Genomic DNA, 20,149 nt, shown 5'->3' with positions numbered 1-20,149 from the left:
ACATTTGACTGCACCTATACAATTGGGTAACGAATACAGTATGTCAATAATGAATGAATGACACTGCATCATACAGCTGCTTCGTCCTTCTATGACTCGTATGTGATGCTAGGAACCAAAAAAGCTGAAAACGTGCATAAAACCCCATAATTGAAGGAATTTCAAAGATAAGACGAGAACTGCTTTTGCAGATTTACTTTAAGTACATATACACATGACCTTTAAACTAATTTATGGATTTTAAATTAAAATCCTGTCATACATCATCCAATGGAATTCACCCGATGTGTAACTAAACGTGGTGTAGTTTACTGTTGACCTCCATGAAGCTTTCCATTTTGATTTTGAATTTTATAGTGCCGTTCTGTTGAATAAGATGATATACAAACAAATACAATAACAAAATCACATTTAATAGAAAGAATATTTATTTTCATAGATGTACATGAAATCATATGTAAATATTGTAAGAAAATACAAGAACTATGTAACATATATCTACAGCAATTAAAGCGTTCTCCTATATAGTTTTATGATATCGCGTGTTCCACTATTCTAAGAATGCCAACAAAACGTTATGATTTCTTTATTGAAGTCTTGCTAGAATAAAACAAAGGAAGTATGTCGAACAAATTTCAGCCACGCTGTTATTGGGTCAGTTATGACGAGTGTGACCGAGTCGCAGAGTTCCGTCACGATGTGTATAGCGGCGGTTCCGATGATTGTTATTGTGCAAGACATTATTGTGTGACCGAGTCAAAGCTTTCTGACAGCAAAATTACAGTAAACACTTCAATCATTGAATGCAGATCGAATCCATCATGTTTCTTATTCTGTCCTTCACCATTACTAAGACCATCACTCAGTAAGGTTTGACCTACTTCACGTCATAAAATGGTTTTCTTTTCATTTCAAATGTTTTGTCTTTTTTTTGGGTCTTTTTTTGTTTACCAAATCAATGTTTACCTTGCAAATATTTTGTACATTTTGTATTTGGTTGATCCGTATCCTGTATGCTAGTAAGAATAAGTAGATGATTTGATGGTTAAAAACACAAGTAAAGAAAATGTACTCTGAAATACAATATAATACATTTTTTACTCAGCAGAAACACATTTTTTTTCTACCGGCAGAGAGAACACAATTTTAAATCAACAAACTTTACTAAACTCACCACGAAATGCATTTTTAAAATACTACACCTGGTATGTGTACTGCTTAAAACTTGTATGATTTAATTAACATTTTCATCTGGTTTCAACAAAAAGTTGCAGACTTCCAATACAAGGGAGATAATTCCCCAAGTTTAATCCTTACAAACACCTTTCACTAAAATAAAGGAAAGTAACCAATACGTTACTGAACCAACAGCTATAGTGCTGAGTACATGGATATCCAACATATTGTTAAATATATAACACTATTTTTCAACATGTAGAAAGAGTTAAATGAAAATTTATGACCAAAACTTGTAGAAATAACAGATAATATCTTTTTGTAAAGCACAATATATCAAAAATCCAACTAAAGTTTAAACAAATATATAAAAAACATAATTCATTCCTTTTAACGGATGTCCAAATAAATACAACAGATCCATTTAATATCAACATTACCATCACAACAATGATCATAGAATCTCGAATCTAAGTAACATTATAAATGTATGAATTCAATGTTCTGACAGTTCAATTTTTATAATAAATGTGATATGATTTTTCATGATTTTCCACACCAATGGTTTCAGTGTATGAATTGAGGGTATTGTAACCAGACTGTATTTTGAAATTTGCAGTGGTATATAGAGTGATAGCTTTACAGAGTGAAGGCAGTAAAATCGATATTTAGGATAATCACAATACACTGCCACAAATCTCTAAATACAGTAGAGTTATCCCATTCTAATGTAGATAAGCTATTAATACCAAAAACATTTGGATGATTCTCAGAGTTATTTGCGTTTTGTCACTCTGTCGTGGATAAGTGTCATGACCTATCAGATTCATGCTTGTTGTGTCAGGGTCAACGGCATGGACATCATAATAATCCCAATCTAGGCTTCATATGCAAATGAGAAATATTCCTGTTTATAATCGTTCTGATTGTTCAAGCTCTATATTGTAACTAATTAGGCACCAAATGTCAACTTCTATCAAATACAATGATTGAGAAGTCGTTTTCTTAAAAATTATAAGCAACAAAAATTTATGAAAAGATTTACAAATAACACGTAGTATTTAAAACTGTTTTACCTGACAAAGACTTTGAATTAATAAAACATTTTAATAATACAACTTCTCTCATTTCTTTAAAAATACTCTGAAGATCAAAGTGTTGAATTATAACGTACATATTAAACACATTTAAGAACACATTAGTAAGAAACAGCATTTCTAGCAACAACTTGGTCAAATCATATATTACAATATCAAAAAATGTACGTTATAATTGACAGTAGGCACTTTATGTATGCTACAGTGCAATACACAACACAGATCTACATCACTAGGTGAAACTGAAAATAAAAGGAAGGTAAACCTAAATCTCTGATCTCCTTAGGAGATGATAACAACAATGATAAGAGTGGCGGCAAATCCGAGGATGACGAGGGCATGTACCGCAAGGAAAACCTTCTTCATGCCTTGATCCTAGGTAACGAGAAAAAACATAGATACAACATTAATCACAAGAATTTATTGTAACACACAGGTATCACTAATTACGAAATAGAAACCATCTATTTGTTTACATAAGTGAGTACGCTCAATGTTTCTCATAACTCGGACAAAAGCAGTCAAATTTCTGATCATAATAAAAAAACATATCGACAAAATACTATAAATACATATTTTTTAGTTTGTGTAGGTTTTGAAAAAACGCATCATATTTAAATAAAAATAAAATAAAAATAAAAGTATAACTTTAAATGGCATTAACCTAACTGAGCTGGATTAAAATCTGCAATAAATTAAAGTAGTCAGATTTTGAATTCAATTTCAAATCAAATGCTAATACTTACTTTTCCTGAATCAGTGCTTTGCTGCTGTGGTTGGCCGAGGGTTGACTTTTCATGAAGCTCATACATCTCAGACTTCTCTGGAAAAAAATACAAAGAAAACAATTTCAGTTAATATTTCTCAAATACTGGTCAGTTTTTCCGAAGTAAGGCTTGATATCAATTGTAGACTAAAATTCTTGATGGTAAATGGCAATGAAATTTTTATGATAACTGAAAATTAAAGATAGATTTTAACACTTTTCCAGTATGTATTATTTCAGAATTGTCAAGATATCTTTCATGACATAGGGATGGTAAATTATGTAGAAATAATGTAAGTTATATCATTTGTATACTAGAGCCACGAGATTTCTATGCATGCACACAGAACAAGACATACACTTGTATACTTCAAAATAGGTTTATGACAATTTACCTGTAACATACACTTGTATACTTCAAAATAGGTTTATGAAAATAGTAAAAAGATACACATAAATGACCTTCGTTATACTCCAGTTTATTATACAACATGTCAACAGTGGATAAAGGGTGACAGACGTTTGATTGAAATGTTAGCTTTAACGGGGGTTCAAGCTATGGGGTGTTATAGCAACAATATCTATATTTTATTAATATTTTAAAACTTATAATTTGAATTTATTTTACGATTTCTAATCAAATCAACCCTGACCTCTGTTTATCTGTATGAAACCACTCAGGATGCCAGACCGTTCTGTCAGTACAGTTCGCTGTACTGATTTCACAATGTAGGAAAGCCTGTGTACAATCATCGCATCATTTGTTTTTATAACTATAGCTAGATTCTTTTAAGCTATTAAAATCTCAAAACATGTGTGCAAATGAAATAATAAACACAATATTTCGTATTCTCATTTACACATGCAGAAATGTTTTATATATATATTTTTTTTATTTTTTATAAAATGTATTTAACTATTATGAATATTGATGTTATCAAATTAAACAAATAGATGTAGAATACAAAAGGAAAAATGATATAATTTTCTCATCTTTTAAATAAATATGTATACAAAAACGTAAAAAATTGACATTGAAAACTTATCCATGGTCGAGATCTGAAGCCCCCATTTCCTCAACACAACATGCAAAGATGACTTTTAATTTCGAATTTTTACAACATGCAAATATTTTAAGAGTTAAATAAATGCTAAGTGAATTGTACTCATATCCTCACACTGATGAAATACCAATACTAAGGCATCATTATCCTAAGGCCAATACTAGTAGCTTTAATCATTTAAGTTTTTAGTATAAAGCATGTAATTACTAATTAACACACACAGGAACATGCATAAATCATATACGACAGAAGATATGCAGGTAAACAGACTTTCTGGATTAATTGTCTTTATATACAGGGTCAATTATCATATCGGAAAACAAAAACCTAAAAAATATACATACATGTATATCATAAATTAAATCAAGTTGAGAAATGAAAGAGGATATGTATACATGGCTTTGACTCTCCATAGTTTGGGACACCTTGTTGCCTTGTAGCATTGTGGTTCATACTTATTGATTCTTGTGTTCTCCTAGATCTACATGCACAAATAAATCAATGTAATTTTCTTTTTTCCTAAGTTTTGGTATAATAAGCATTGCATGATGCATTAAAACTGGCAAAGGTGAAATGTGGTTCCATGATATAAATAGACTTTGTCACAATGAGGTCACTCATCTTCACAGATGCAGGTATAAAATATGTTACCTGTGATTTTTGCTGTAGTTATCTCCCTTTTTAAAACTTGCCATTGCGTAATCATACGGAAATTATCAATAGATGTGTTCCTATGTACCTTTCAGATGTGTCATCAATTTACTTTTTTCGAACTATTCAACTCTTTTTGGAAATATGCAGTATATCACAACTAGGTGTACATATACTGTAGAGGTTTTTATTTGGCAAGGCTCTAAGTTTTAACGAACAACTTTAACTCACAAAATAATAAACAAATTAATCCATCTCAACTGCAGCAGTATAAACATGAAATCTGCGAAAATCAGATCCCGGTGTGAAATTGACCAATTTAGAAAATCTGCAAAATGAGGGGATGTCGAAATAAAGGCTTTTAAGTATGTTTAACATGAGGTTAACTGTCAGACACATAAACTGATTCAGATTATTGTAACACAATATTGTTACACCATCATCTTATCATTTAATGGCGGGACCCAGACCAAACATTTCAACACATTCAACTTAACAGCAATTAACCCTTTCACCACTGTAGACCATAATGGACTCACCCAGATAAATATATGGTAGAGTCTACTAAAGTTACTTTGGGGTGAAAGGGTTAAACACTGTTTCTCTTGCGTATAAACTATTTTTCCTGCTATGGACATGATTTACAACAGGTACACTGGTACACATTGGTCACAAGCCTCACACCCATGAGATCACACAGGTACACTGGTACACATTGGTCATAAGCCTCACACCCATGAGATCACACAGGTACACTGGGACACATTGGTCACAAGCCTCACACCCATGAGATCACACAGGTACACTGGTACACAATGGTCACAAGCCTCACACCCATGAGATCAATTGGTGGATGCAAGTCAAGATTTCAATCCATGCTTTATCTAGGAGGCACACAAAAGCTATAAGCAATCATGTTGTGAGCATTATAACAGGTTGCCATTTATGAGACACAAGTGTTCCTTATCTTTACATATACAATATATATATATATATTTTACTTACTACCACTAGTATGTAGTCCAGCTTCTGAAAACACAAATGTGCAGTTCTAGCTAACCAACTATATGCACAATGCTATCCAGTTTCTAATGAAGTCCAATACAGTCAAATCTGACCAAGAGACCACCTCTTTTAAGCAATCCTCTCTCTTTTAAGAGACAACAACTTTCTCATTCCCTGACAAAGCAGAAATTACTATATATTAATACTCTGGACCAGCTTTGTTAAGAGACCACTTCTACCTTTTGAGCCATTCGTAATGTAGTCTCTGATACAGATTAGACTGTATTTCCCTTAGCTGTGTGCTGTATACTGTCAAAGGCTTTTGAATGTGAAATTTTCTTCGGCTTTCTCAATACATATTTTGCTAACATGATAAAACAGTATACGGATAACATAGGAACACACTGTAATTTCAGTTTTATCAGAAAGAAAAATTCAACTTGTTAAGTAGCTGTGATGGGAATAAGGATGGTTTTGGATTTCCTTAGTAACACCAATGTTTGTGTAATCAAACATGTGCAAGCCTTACCCATTGCATTAGCTCCCTTTGAAAATTTCATGTACATGGCCCTGAGTTTGGAGACTGTAAAATGAATGTGTGAGTGTAATGCATGTTATGTGTATACATGTATATATAAATGTGTGTAATGTTGAATGAGAACATTGCATGTATTCCTGTCAACGGTGCAATTATGTTATATCCTTAAATCAACTGCCCTCATCCATTTAAAAAGAAAAATCAAATACTATAGAACTTCATTCTAGTTATTTTCAAAGTTTTTTTTTTTTTTTGACAAATGAATCCTGTGACTTCATAAGAGAACAGAGGTTATTCCGTCTTTGAGTATTGCAGAGTTATCTTCTTTTGTGAGCAGGTATTGATTGTTACGTCATTGGTTTGTGTGAGAAAATTACGTGGTTTTCTCAAAAATTGATGCCGTTACTCTCAAACAAATAAACAATCAATACCTGCTCACAAGAGCAGATAACTCTGCAATACGCAAAGACGGAATATGTTTGAACATAATTGATTCCTCTCCACCCAACAAGCTACACAACAAATATGACTCTAGGTCTCATGGTTGCGTAGAAGACGTTTGAAGTTCATATGTCCAATGTTCGACCAGGTAAGAAGATCAAGGTCACATTTTTTTTTATCAACATGACTACAGGCCTTACAGCTTTGTAGAAGAAGTCATTAGAACATTTGTTGTAACACATTTGATTGGATTTTTCCTTATAATGCAAATGACACATGAATGAGCCTGCAGGTGAGAGTCTTTTTACTGTATATGTTATGAAAAATTGATATCTGAACTCTTTGGGAATTACTATCTGAATTAAATTTTTTGTGATTTTTATTCCAATTTCCTTTAAAGGGGCTGGTCAGGGAAAAAATTACAAAATAAATGGGTCTAAATGCGTTCGCTGGCCTTCCAAAAGTTATGCCACAGCAATATGATGGTCGAGTTCTACTTGCAATGTCCAGTTTTGACCACTGAAATATTGGGGAAGCCCCGCGTAAATTTAACGCAGATCTATTTATATAGGTCACGTGGTTGTTTCGAAAGTGAGGCATTGAAGATAACAACAATAGCACGCCGTCATGTGCCATGTCAGACTCAACTAGCAGACAAGACAGCATTATTATACATAAATAATTGTTTTCAAAGGTCATGTATGATGCAAGTGTAGTATTCCTACCTATATGTTGTTGTTATATATAACAGTATTGATACCTCGTGCCTGTCATGACTTTTGCATGCATCTTTTTCTTTCGTCGCAATGTTTACATTTGGCCTTGTTGATGACGCATGTGCGGTAAAATTACATCACTGATCTGGGTCAATTGAGAGTTTTAGACTGTCAGGTGACGATTTAGGATTTCTTTAATATAATTAAAAAAAATTCACTTAGGAAGTGAATTTCAGCAAAATTTGAATCGGTATATTTCATAAGAAGGTATTTTAAACATGTGTATGCCATTTTAGCAAATATGACATTTTTTCCCCGACCAGCCCCTTTAACACATATGAAAAAGAAGCAGTGATAAAATTTTAATAAACACTGAACATATGACATTAACACATCTGACTTTTCCTTCATCACCGATACTCTATTATTTCTCTTATAATTTCACACAAAATAGGATTTTTTTTAAAACGATGTTTTCCAAAATTACTTCTCAAAAATGAAATGTGAAATTAAGAACAAACGTAGTTTTTAATAAAGATATGCATTCATTGTCAAAGTTTGGATATTTTAAAAGAGCTTTAAATATTTAACTTTGTTCTCTTCTTCTATTACACATGGGCCAGAATTTCAGCTTAAAAACTGATGAAAAGATGAAAATTGGGAAAGTGTGGCAACTTGAACTATCATACTAAAACATTACCTACAACAAATCACTGTTGTATATAACTTGAAAACATTATGCAAATAAAGTAAAATTCCAACTCAAAAATGGTTGAAATATTCTAGCGGTGTTTGGAAAAGAAACATAAATTTGTGAAAGGCCAGAAAATATAAGCCGATATTTATAATACAGGTATATATATATTGCTATAAAAGGAAATAGAATATAAATACTGAACTGAACTGCACATGCAAAAAGTAATTGAAAAAAAGGAGGCCCGAAAGCTTGAATAAGACTTGAATCAGATAATAAATCAAATATCAAGCAAATAAATTGTTTAAGTAATAAATGACTGAATAAATTAATAAAGTTCTAAATACATAAATAAACTAAATAATTTAGAACTTACTCTTTGCTCCTCCAGTGCAACAATTGTCGTAAATCTCGAGGAAGATCTCGAACAGGATCTGATAGCCTGCGTACACAGCGAGCACTATGATTAGCCAGGACGGTGCCTTAGCCGCAGGTAACTCCACACCAATAAAAATGTTCAAAACTGTAATAAGAAATTTACACTAATTAACAAATGTCTATCATAAATGGTAATGCTATACAGTTTAGCTTGCTGGTTCCCTTTACTTTAATGCTAATTCAGGTTTAAAGTCAACCTTAAAATTCAACATTCCTCTAAAATACTTTTTTTTTCTGTCATCAAAGTTCATAAACTAAAGTACATGAGAAAATCTAGACTTTTTTCAACATCAGATTTTGAGAATTGATAATATCCTTTCATAGGTAATTAACTTTTTTAAAACTGGGACCAGATCAATAAAATACCCTATTTCATGTGAAATTTTCCACAACCAAAACAACAAAAATGCCATTTAGCAGATTTATATACTTAAATGGTCCCACTTACCTGCAAGGAGGTGCCCTAAGGTTCCCACTGCCCAATGAGCCCAGCTAAATATGTAGCGGTACTTGTCTTCTGGGTGTGGTCTAAAAAGGGCCATAAGGGGCTGAAACACATCAAACAAAGGTCAAAAGTATCTGAAACAGGGATCAACATGACTGAAACAAACAAGCAGCAGTTAAAAGGGTCTGAGACAACAAAAAGGGCTTAAAAGGATCTGAAATGCAACAGCAGGGCCTGAAACTCAATTAAAAGGATTCAAAACACCCAGGACTGAAACACAAAGAAAGGGGTCAACTTAATCAAATTTCTCCTATACTTTTATGATGAGCGATACTTTATACTACTATAGCTTACTTTTATGATGAGCGGTACTGTATACTACTATAGCTTACTTTTATGATGAATGGTACTGTATACTACTATAGAGTACTTTTATGATGAGCGATACTGTATACTACTATAACTTACTTTTATGATGAATGGTACTGTATACTACTATAGAGTACTTTTATGATGAGCAGTACTTACATTGAGGAGAACAACACCTCCAACAACAACACCAATGTAAGGATGAGCTCTCTTCCAGTCCGTCTGACCAATCAGCTGCAATCAAATGATGAGGAAACAATCAAATACAAAACAGACAGTAGCTAAAACATATTTATGTAACTATACATAAATTGTGATCCATTCTTGAATTGACAGTGATTTAAAAACAAGTGTTTCAAACTTTTAATTGACAGAGATCCAAACCAAAAATTAACAGTGATTCAACATCAAAACGACAGTGATTCCAATATCCTAAATGTGGTTTATAGACAATATGCTTTGCTGTATTCTGAATTTTGTGTAATCTTTTCTTTGTAATTTGTAAATGGTGCTGCATGTATATATGTGCCAACAAACATTTATGTTGTACATAATACATTATTCAGAAGCCAAATTAACTTACCTGACTCCATTTGCCAACGTCAACAAAGATGACCACAATGCCTGCTATGACCGCTAATGTTGCCAGTATCATCAGAGATCTGTGCAACTGTAAAAAAACAATTATCATATCAGATTTGAAAAATTTAAATATCTTATCACCATTAGACCGACATATACAATCCTATATTGGACTAGTGACATTTGACCTCTTTCTGTGACCCTGACTTACCCTATCATGATCATATCTGCAAAATGTAATGAAACTTAGCCTATATTTACATCCAATCCCTTGGTTTTTAAAATGAAAGGCCAGCATTTTATTCAAGACTTATCAAGTCTTGTAATATGAAAAACAGATCAATATTTTTTTCACCAAAGAAATGTACCTGTGCATTATACACGAGTATGCGCAATATGCAAATATCTATGGTAATGATCAGGAAGATCCCCGTATTTAAACACTTTCGTAGAAACCAACAGATTAACATAGATTAGTTAATTATCTACTGTCCCTGTGATTATGACACTACAACGTTTACATTTCCTGGAGTATCATTCTCCTATTTCTAGAATTATTATTCTACAAACCTGGAACCAATAAGCTTCTCCCAGCATTTTCTTATCTGACCAGACGGGCTTGTAGAACCTGGCCAGCACAATACCAATACTTGCCAAAAATATCCACGCAAATATCATTAAACAACCTGTAAAAAATACCCAGGAAAATATGAATAAAGAATCTCAAAAAAAAAACAACACCCACATAGGTAATAATCAAAGCCTTGAACCTTAATCTATAATCAGTATACCTTTTAAGGTATTGTTATTTCCAATTCTCTGGTACAGGTATTTCAATGTTCAAGATCTTTGATTGAAGAGTGACAACTGAGGAAATGAGGGTAAATATATAATAAATCTAAAACTTTAACTTGGTGTCAGTATATTCACTACACACACCAAGAGTGCAACACCAATCCCATATTACAGATAAAATGACTTATGAATAAAATGTTACCATGAAGTTTGACCATGATGTTCACAGCAGTGCCAGTCAGATCAGTTGTAGACTGGAAATCAGCCATCTGTGCCGAGACCAAGGGCAGGTTCGTCAGATCATGGCGCCCGAGTGCAGCTAATGGAAAGACATATTAAATGGGAAAGTTCTTAATACTGTATATGGCTAAATATATTTCAAATATGTCAAGCTGCAGAATATGTTTTCATGTGAGATTATATTTCTGGTCCCTTCAGTTCATGTTTGCTTTGTTTCTGTTTTACATGTTATTAACATCTATGGTCATTTAAGGATGTGTCCGGTTCTGGTGGTGGATAAAAACTGGAGTGGCTGGAGAAAGAAACACTGACCTGTGGCCAGTACATGGTGACTGACCCACGTATGCCTTGGACCCCCGATCTAGCGGTGGAGGGCTAGTGATTGTAAATGATCAGATTCCTTCACCACTCAGCCATCGCTGCCCTACCCCCCCCCCCCNCCCCCCCATCCCTTCAGCTCAAGACAGGTTAAACAAATATCTGTTGTTGGTGCAAATACATCACATAATATTTTTGCCCCGTTAACTTTTATAAATACATCTTTCAAAATATCGTGTTGACTTCATGGCCAAAAATAATCGAAGTGTGTAAATTTCTACTCTTTTCATATTGGCATAGATCTGCTTGGCAACAAATTAACTACTGCAGGTTTGTGTGTTAAAATGGATAAGGACAAGGGGGAAGTATCATGATTTAAACTTATTGGTCGATTTAAACAGATTTTATTTATTACTTGAACATGTAATTATTTACAATATTATATATTGTCATATTTACAATATGTATATACAGCAATAATGTCCCTCATTATATTGGTGATCTCTCTTACTGACAGAATCATTTCACTGTCTCCTTTTCCTTTTTTCTTAACATTTCGGTATACTGTGATTTATCACATAACTAATTTATAAAATGCCACAATTTCCCTTGACAAATGGAGTCAGTATAGTTGGTTATCCACAATTTTGAATACTTCTGACAATGTTTTGTCATTGTTTGGAATAAAGTTTATTTTGCAATAATTAGATACCAATTTCAGTATCAGACTAGAGTACTTCTGTCTGAACACTTACTGCCAGATACTGGACCCTTGGCTAGCAAAATATAGTAATCGTTGTTGAGGCTGTAGATCTGATTGTCTGTTGACAATGTCTTTCGTGTAAAACTGCAGGTAAACAATCCATTTGCTACTGACCCTGACTCAGAACTCAATCCAAGCTTGTTCTACAAATAAACAAAAGGAAAATCATATTAGGCAAAAAATCAAAAAACATGTCTCTGCTTTCCGTTCCTATACCATGGTTTTTGATTGCTCAATTGTTTTTATTTTTTTGCCTGAGGGTTTAAATTCCGACCCCAGGACCGCAGAATGCATCATTTCAATCCAATTTATTGTGTCATGTGCCATTTCTTTTTTCAAAATCATTTTTCTTTAAATTCTATGATTATTACCCCCTTTTTTTTTATAAAATAAAGTGTTTTGCCTACTTTCCTTCTATATTTTGACAGCTGATAGTGACAACATAAAAATAATTCTTGTCTAAACCGACACAACATTACTTTGGGTGTTGGAATTGTCTAAAAATAACAACCATACAATTTCCAGAAATTGTTGAATCTGTCCTGGTGGTATCATTACAACAGGTACCCTCGGTCATTATATCGGATATGGTAAATTGGAGTAAAGATTTACATTCAGTTGTTGATAAGCCTATCAGGATTAAACAATCCTTAATTATTTAATATGTACTCCCAGATTTTCACTACATGTATTGTATGACTTACGTTTGGGATGGGCTGGTTGAATTTCGCACCGGCAGCGTTGAAGCTGTTGAGCACCTGAACACTTCCCCCAGTGTTCACACATCCAATCGCACTGTCACTACCCTGAAGTGACAAAACACAAATCACTACTAACCCACAACACTACAAAGCTGATCCAGAGACAAATCTGGCAGGATGGAATGGAAATTCCCTAGTTGGTGTTGGGGGTTTCAGGGGAGTTCCTGAAGCTCAAAAACCTCTAAATCTGCCACTGAGTTACTCTGAGATATTTTTTTTTTTCATATGTCAGAAATAAATAAGGGTAAAAAGTAAACAAGAGGCCCAGAGGGCCTGTATCACTCACCTGAATATGTTTAAAATAATTGGTATGAAGAAAAGATAAAGCACTCCATTGTAGGTGCTGTAAGTACATATGAAATTTCAGAAAGATCCATCCAGTAATTGAGATATAGCCAGAACAAATTTCAAACAGAGGCCATCCCTAAGGGGGTCATACCCACCGTTTATACAAAATTGAGTTCCTTGGCCAAAGGATGCTCCAGACTAAATAAAGATAAAATCCCTTAATCCTGATGGTCGAAGAAGGATTTTAAAGGTTTTACCTCTATTTCCCCTATTGGGCCCCACCCCTCAGGTACCAGGGGGGGGGGGGGGCCACACCCACCGTTTATACAAAATTGAGTCCCCTTTGCCCAAGGATGCTCCAGTCAAAATTAGGATGAAATCCCTTAAACCCTACGGTAGAAGAAGGTTTTTAAAGGTTTTACCTCTATTTCCCCTATTGGGCCCCGCCCCTCAGCCCCCTGGGGGGGCCAGACGCACTGTTTATACAAAATTGGTTCCCCTTCACCCACATAGGAGGGCAGTGAAGCTGCTTAAAGGACGTGTTTCGCGTGTTCCCGTATGCATGCTGTATGTAACTGCGACAGCCTATCCGCATCTAAGGAGCTGACCAACCTTAGGGCGTGACCTGGACGGGCAAGGTTATTTTGAATCTCCAAGGGCCCGGTAAGCTGGAGTCTTACCCCCTCAAGACGACAGAACATGGCTTTGCCCGTGAAAAGTAGTCTATAAACCCATCAACCAACCAACCAACCCTTCACCCAAGGATGCTTCAGACCAAATATGGAACAAATCCTTCCATTCCTACAAAAGAAGAAGGATTTAAAAACAATTGCTATATTTCCCCTATTGGGCCCCGCCCCTCAGCCCCCAGGGGGGCCAGACCCACCTTTTATACAAAATTGGTTCCCCTTTACCCAAGGATGCTCAACACCAAATATGGACCAAATCCTCTCATTCCTAAGGAAGAAGAAGGATTTTGAAGAATAATTTGCTATGTTTCTAATATTGGGCCCCGCCCCTCAGCCCCCTGGGGGGCTAGACGCACTGTTTATACAAAATTGGTTCCCCTTCACCCACATAGGAGGGCAGTGAAGCTGCTTAAAGGACGTGTTTCGCGTGTTCCCGTATGCGTGCTGTATGTAACTGCCACAGCCTATCCGCATCTAAGGAGCTGACCGACCTTAGGGCGTGACCTGGACGAGATCAAATTTAGTCAAAATCTACTTTGCCGTTCAGGACTACCAAGTAGTAGCGTTTTAAAGGAAAAGTTGATGGACGGATGCTGGACGCCGGATGCTGCGGTATGGCATAAGCTCACCATGGTCCTTTGGACCAGGTGAGCAAAAAATTAACCATCAATTCACAATTCACAATAATTAAGAAACATTTTCAATATTTTTCAACATTTAAAGCAAACGTAAAAAATATTTCATTTGGTACACTTTAACTAACCATCTTGTTGTCGTCAGAGAATCCAATGGCGATGAATCCTTCCGTGGTGACCTCAGCCTTCAGGGTAAATTCAATGGAGTCTCCGACCTCTTTCCATGTCGTTTCATAACAGCCACCAATACATCCACTGAAGCATCCCTTGGTGAGGCCACACTCCGGATCCTTAGGGATTGCAGCATCCTATAATAATACATTTAATAATAATAATTTGTGGTTCTTATATACCACTTCATCAAAACCTAGTTTGTAGGTCGTCCCAAAGCGGTTCACAAATAACTATCCATGGTTATAGGGCCTTTGAAACCAGCCAATATCTAAATAGTAGATATGACTGCATTGGCGGGGGCATAGCAGTGTATGTGAACAGAAATATAAATGTTCATAGACGTAATGATTTAGAAGTTATGTGTCTTGAATGTATTTGGCTACAGTTAAGAAAAATCAATATTAACATCCTCATTGGAACTTTTTATAGACCTCCAAACTCTAGTAATGAACTATGGCATCTTATAGAACACTCTATAGACCTAGAAGTTGAAACGAATATTAGTAACATTTTCATTACGGGGGACTTTAATGAAAATCTATTGAACTCTACAGGTACTAACAGGCCAGTACGTATCAATGATATACTTAGTCGTTATTCGTTAACGCAATTAGTGGAGGAACCTACAAACTTCACGGAATCATCTTCTTCTCTACTTGATTTATTCATACAACAACGCGAACATTATCAAAAAAGTATCAGTTGGTGAATTTTTTCTACCAGCTATAGACAGATATCATTGCCCTATATATATATACCTAGATATTCCTAAATTCACATGCAATTATACCTTTAAAAGGAAAATATGGTTATATAATCAGGGCGATTATCATTTGTTCAATACCAAACTTTGGGCAATCGACTGGCGAGTCAATATAGAAAATTCCTATCTACAAGATGCAGTAAACTTCTTAACCGAATCCATACTAGCATGTGCTTCAGTTTCAATCCCTAACAAATTAATTACTGTCTGTTCTCAAGATTCCCCTAAATATAAAATAATATAAGAACATTAATAATGTCACGTAAACGTATCCATAGGAAAGCTAAGCGAACTCAGAACCAAGTTTATTGGAATAGGTTTAAACAGCTAAGAAATGCTTGTGTTGTTGCTATAAGAAAAGCTAAGGCAGAATATTTTAGTAAACTAGCTGATAAACTTAAGCTTACAAAATCTTCTTCACAGGAATGGTGGACAATAGCTAATAAGTTTACTGGGTTTTCAAAGAAATCTTCTTCTATCCCTCCTTTATTATGTAATGACGTGGTAATTAACGATGATCAATGTAAAGCTGAAGCATTTAACACCTACTTCTCCGAACAGTCCACTATAAATAGTTCACAAGCTACACTTCCTCTCCCACATCTAGACACACTCAATATAACACCACAAGATGTCAGCGATTGATCCAATCAGTGTTCTTGGTGTATCAAAGGCAACCGGTCCTGACTTAATACACGGTAAACTTTTAAAAGAAGGGAAAGATAAATTATGTGAGGCCACTTTGTTGTATTTTCAATAAGTCTATAAATGATAGTATTTATCCAGTCAGTTGGAAAATTGCTAATGTGACACCCATTTTTAAAAAAGGTGACAAAACTATTGTGTCTAATTACAGACCCATTTATTTTTTACAGAACACTGGTCTGGTTTTACTCTCGTTGACTCTGCTGTAAATCAAGTACTTTATATTACAAATGTTATTGGGAAAACTTAAGATTCTGGTAAAGAAATTTGTGTAGTCTTCTGTGATATAAGTAAAGTGTTCGACAGAGTTTGGCATGAAGGTTTGATATACAAGCTGAAATTAGCGGGTTTATCGGATATAATTTCAAAGGTCAATTACTCCATGCTAGACTCAGACTCAAAGGTAAAGCATTAAACCAACATTTATTCCACAACAAGAATTCCACGGAAGTGGATGTATCGCCTGCTCAGCGCTTTGGGTAAGAAAAGTGTTTTGGCTTGAGTTATCACGTAAACAGATATGCCAAAACGCAGAAAGTTGAAACTCGTTAGAAAAACCTGTAATATATGTTAAACATTATTGCTTCTAGCTATAGCATTACTGTACAAAATTTGAAAGTAATTGATTAGAAAATAAAAAAAGGTTCTTGCATTTACTACATAATGCCCTTATTTGGCAACAAGCAAGACCAGTATTGCCTCATTGGTATCCATAAAAAAAATCTTGAAAATGCAGGTATGCTTAGCACTGCATGAAGTTTGAGTTTGATCGGCCAAAGGAAACTCAAGTTATCGCACGAAAACAGATTTTCTATTTATAGTAACAGTGATCTTGACCTTTGAACTTCGGACCTGAAAAGCAATCCCAAGCAAGCACTTTTGGTAAGGAAGCACTGCATGAAGTTTGAGTTTGATCAGCCGAAGGAAACTCAAGTTATCGCACGAATACCTCTGTGCGGACGCCGACATAGCAATACCTATGTGTCACCAGCTTTTCGCATGCGACACAAAAACCTTTCTGACTCACCTTGTTGTGTTTGTGGCTTTCTGATAGAGGACAACTTTCATTGTTTATTTACTTGTGTTAATTATTCTCATAACAGACTGCAGTATATTTATCTGATATAATCTTAAATTACAATATTCATGACAATGTAGATGTTCTTTTATGGGGTGATCCCTCACTAAATGATAGGGAAAATGCAGAAATATTCATTTCCGTGCAGAATTTTGTCGTCAACAGCAGCAGATTTTAATGGCTATTGCACATCTGAATTAGTTTTCCTTTACACCACTGAGGTAACTATTTCTATGTGATTTCCTAGGAATCTTTATCAATCAATTTTCTTTTTATTCTTTATTAAGTAACAGCTCGTTGTCAATGTCTTTTACCACCAATCAAATAATGTATAACTACTATTTTTTCACTATTTAAATGATGTTTTGTCCGTCTCATCAATGATGTGTGTAAATGTCCATGTAAATTGCTGCAACTGTACTAGAGGAGAGGAATTAATATAAGCTTATAGCTTGTTTTCCGATCCTCGTTGTATCTGTACTGTATTGTAAATTAGTTTGCAAGTGATGAAATAAAATATTGTTTAAACAAGCCAATATCTTTCTCTACTACCTGGTGAGCATACAGCTGGTACTGTCATTTTGGCACGCACATCTAGCATTCAACAATTCTAGCACTGCCCAACCACATACTCATTTACAGCTGATTAGACTGGAACAAGCGGAGTAAAGTCCAATACAACACAGTGCCGTACCGTGACGTGAACCTGCAACCCTTCGGTGACGAGCCCGGCGTCCTTCCACAAGACTACCATGCCTCCATAAACAAGGTTTTATTCTATGAGCAGATCTAGCAAACCTGTATATAGAGACCAGCTCCAGCATATTAAGTTGTCTCTAACTCGGATTGGTCTCTTAATACAGGTTCAGTTAGCATGATAACTGCTTTGGAGAATTTTAAATGTCGTCTTTCTACATCTGTGGTGAATGGTTCTTTATAGCATAACAGCAAATGACACGCCCCTTTAGATCTCGGATAAACAAACAAACTTACGCCATGTGTGTGAATGAGAGTCTGACAGGAAATCAGCAACAGGAGTTGTCGTAACATTTTCTCCTAACAGGTACTTCACTTCAAATCTCACTGACACTGCCAATCTGAAACAATAGAAATATATAAAATTATACTAATTACAGGTACTTCACTTCAAATCTCACTGACACTGCCAATCTGAAACAATAGAAATGTACTAATTACATGTACTTCACTTGAAATCTCACCGACACTAGTACTGCCAATCTGAAACAATAGAAATGTACTAATTACAGGTATTTCAATTGAAATCTCACTGATACTGCCAATGTGAAACAATAGAAATACATGTATACTAATTAACTGTTTCAATAATCTACCATCATTGCTTTTTTACTCTTATCTGGGCTCCAGCTGTTTCATGCAAGTTCCTATGTATATTAGTGTTTAATGTTTATAAAGACCTCTGTACATCTATACATCTTTCACGGAGACAGCAGCTGGTGTTTTATTTCCAAATTGTATGTCAAAATGTCCTTTTAAAGGGTCATGACATGCAGCCCATGGTACTTCTGTTTCCTCAAATATTAAGACCCTGTTGGTGGCCTCTTTATCAGGGCTAACAAAAGTGATAAATATACGTTTATATCATGTTTCATAATTACTGTAAATTAAATCAAATTCATTTTTAATATTAATTCACTATTTCCTTTAATTTGATATTGAGCTCTCAATGTTTTGGTTGATTTCAAAACTGAAATCGATCTTTCAATTCATATATATCCTCTCCATCACATTTAAGCTGTGCTTTTTTATCTTAGGCATTTCATTAGGAGAAATTCATCATATAAACATGTATACAGTGGAATATAGGCCTCCATAAATTGAAACTTATGTACATAAGTGTGGTTTATGAACTAAGACAAGTCTACCATTTCACACGCAGGCGCAAGGCAGTTAGGTCAGCTATGGTCAGTTTCAGCCACGTGACACGGTGGTCAAGTACAGTCAGTGATTGGTCAGTTTAGTCACGTGACTCAGTCTTTGTTTTGGGTCAGTTTCAGCAGCCTGTTTGCAGAAGATTTGTGTGTCTGAATATTTAGTGACTTTTCATTTATTACCTCTCGTGTGCAAGAAAACATTCTGTAGGTGATATAAGAAATTACTTTTGACTTGGGACGTATGTTTGAAGTGTGGAATATATTAGTTAACAGATGACACGGAGTTATTTTGGACAGCACGTTTTGCATCTCGATCGGAAGCATCCGCAATGGCGGGAAGAGGTCGAGGAAAACGTCCTTCCACTGACCAAAGTATTCCAGGATACGACATGCATAACCCATCAAATTGGACAGTCGGTATGCTGAGAGAGAAATTGCTAGAACTGGGCTTTTGGACACCTGTTTCAATGTCTAAAGCCACTCTGCGGACACTGTACGTCGAGAACGCTAAGCGTCACCAGCCCACGGAACAGGCCGTGGTTTCACCAACGTCGACAAATAGGCCTACACTCGTTGCACGTAGAGGAAGATCGCGTGTAGACAATGTGTCAATCGAAAACGTGGATTCCGTGTTAGATGTAGAAACTGAAAGTGCATCACAGTCACGTTCAGAAGTTATTAATAGTGGGGCGGAAGTTGGGGCTGCGCGCGCAGCAGCGACAAACAATATGGCGGCGCCCATGTCGCAGAATGACACATTACAACAGTTACAAACAACAATCAACCTACTCCTTCAGCGGGAGCTGAACAGGTCCTCCCAAGCTAGCACGTCAAATCAGCAGCCTCCTACAGAGAGGAACGCGCTAGAAGAGGCCATGGCGAAACTTAATGACACGCCAGAAAGTTCGACATCAAGTGACATGACAGGTGCGTACCCTTTCTTTTCTTGCGACGGCGTATCACCAGACCGTTTGCCACCCCTTGATATCGTGTCGGATACGACCCACAAACAAATCGTTGAGGGGAGAGATGTCAATTTGGCAGC

At 35.4% G+C, this 20,149-nt stretch overlaps 1 protein-coding gene across 6 annotated transcripts in view; it reads right to left on the bottom strand.

The window, feature by feature from the left end:
• Positions 1–728: 728 nt before the first annotated feature.
• The window catches only part of LOC110455796 (putative ferric-chelate reductase 1 homolog), a 41,119-nt gene continuing 21,698 nt past the window's right edge, over positions 729–20,149 (bottom strand). For 5 of the 6 annotated variants that reach the window (XM_021506171.1, XM_021506172.1, XM_021506174.1 and 2 more), the window contains exons 2-14: positions 18,185–18,288; positions 14,600–14,779; positions 12,803–12,904; positions 12,091–12,241; positions 10,980–11,096; positions 10,553–10,668; positions 9,984–10,070; positions 9,560–9,634; positions 9,035–9,134; positions 8,525–8,671; positions 5,760–5,783; positions 3,020–3,096; positions 729–2,648 (exon numbers count right to left, since the gene is read on the bottom strand). In XM_021506171.1, the coding sequence (XP_021361846.1) occupies positions 2,556–2,648; positions 3,020–3,096; positions 5,760–5,783; positions 8,525–8,671; positions 9,035–9,134; positions 9,560–9,634; positions 9,984–10,070; positions 10,553–10,668; positions 10,980–11,096; positions 12,091–12,241; positions 12,803–12,904; positions 14,600–14,779; positions 18,185–18,241 (1,326 nt within the window). In that variant the 5' untranslated portion in view covers positions 18,242–18,288 and the 3' untranslated portion in view covers positions 729–2,555. The remainder of the gene's footprint in view (positions 2,649–3,019; positions 3,097–5,759; positions 5,784–8,524; positions 8,672–9,034; positions 9,135–9,559; positions 9,635–9,983; positions 10,071–10,552; positions 10,669–10,979; positions 11,097–12,090; positions 12,242–12,802; positions 12,905–14,599; positions 14,780–18,184; positions 18,289–20,149) is intronic. The other variant, XM_021506176.1, reaches the window with a different exon arrangement.

The sequence above is a fragment of the Mizuhopecten yessoensis genome, unplaced genomic scaffold (assembly GCF_002113885.1).
Source record: "Mizuhopecten yessoensis strain PY_sf001 unplaced genomic scaffold, ASM211388v2 scaffold8381, whole genome shotgun sequence".
Taxonomy (NCBI): domain Eukaryota; kingdom Metazoa; phylum Mollusca; class Bivalvia; order Pectinida; family Pectinidae; genus Mizuhopecten; species Mizuhopecten yessoensis.
This window is presented reverse-complemented; position numbering and strand designations above follow the sequence as displayed.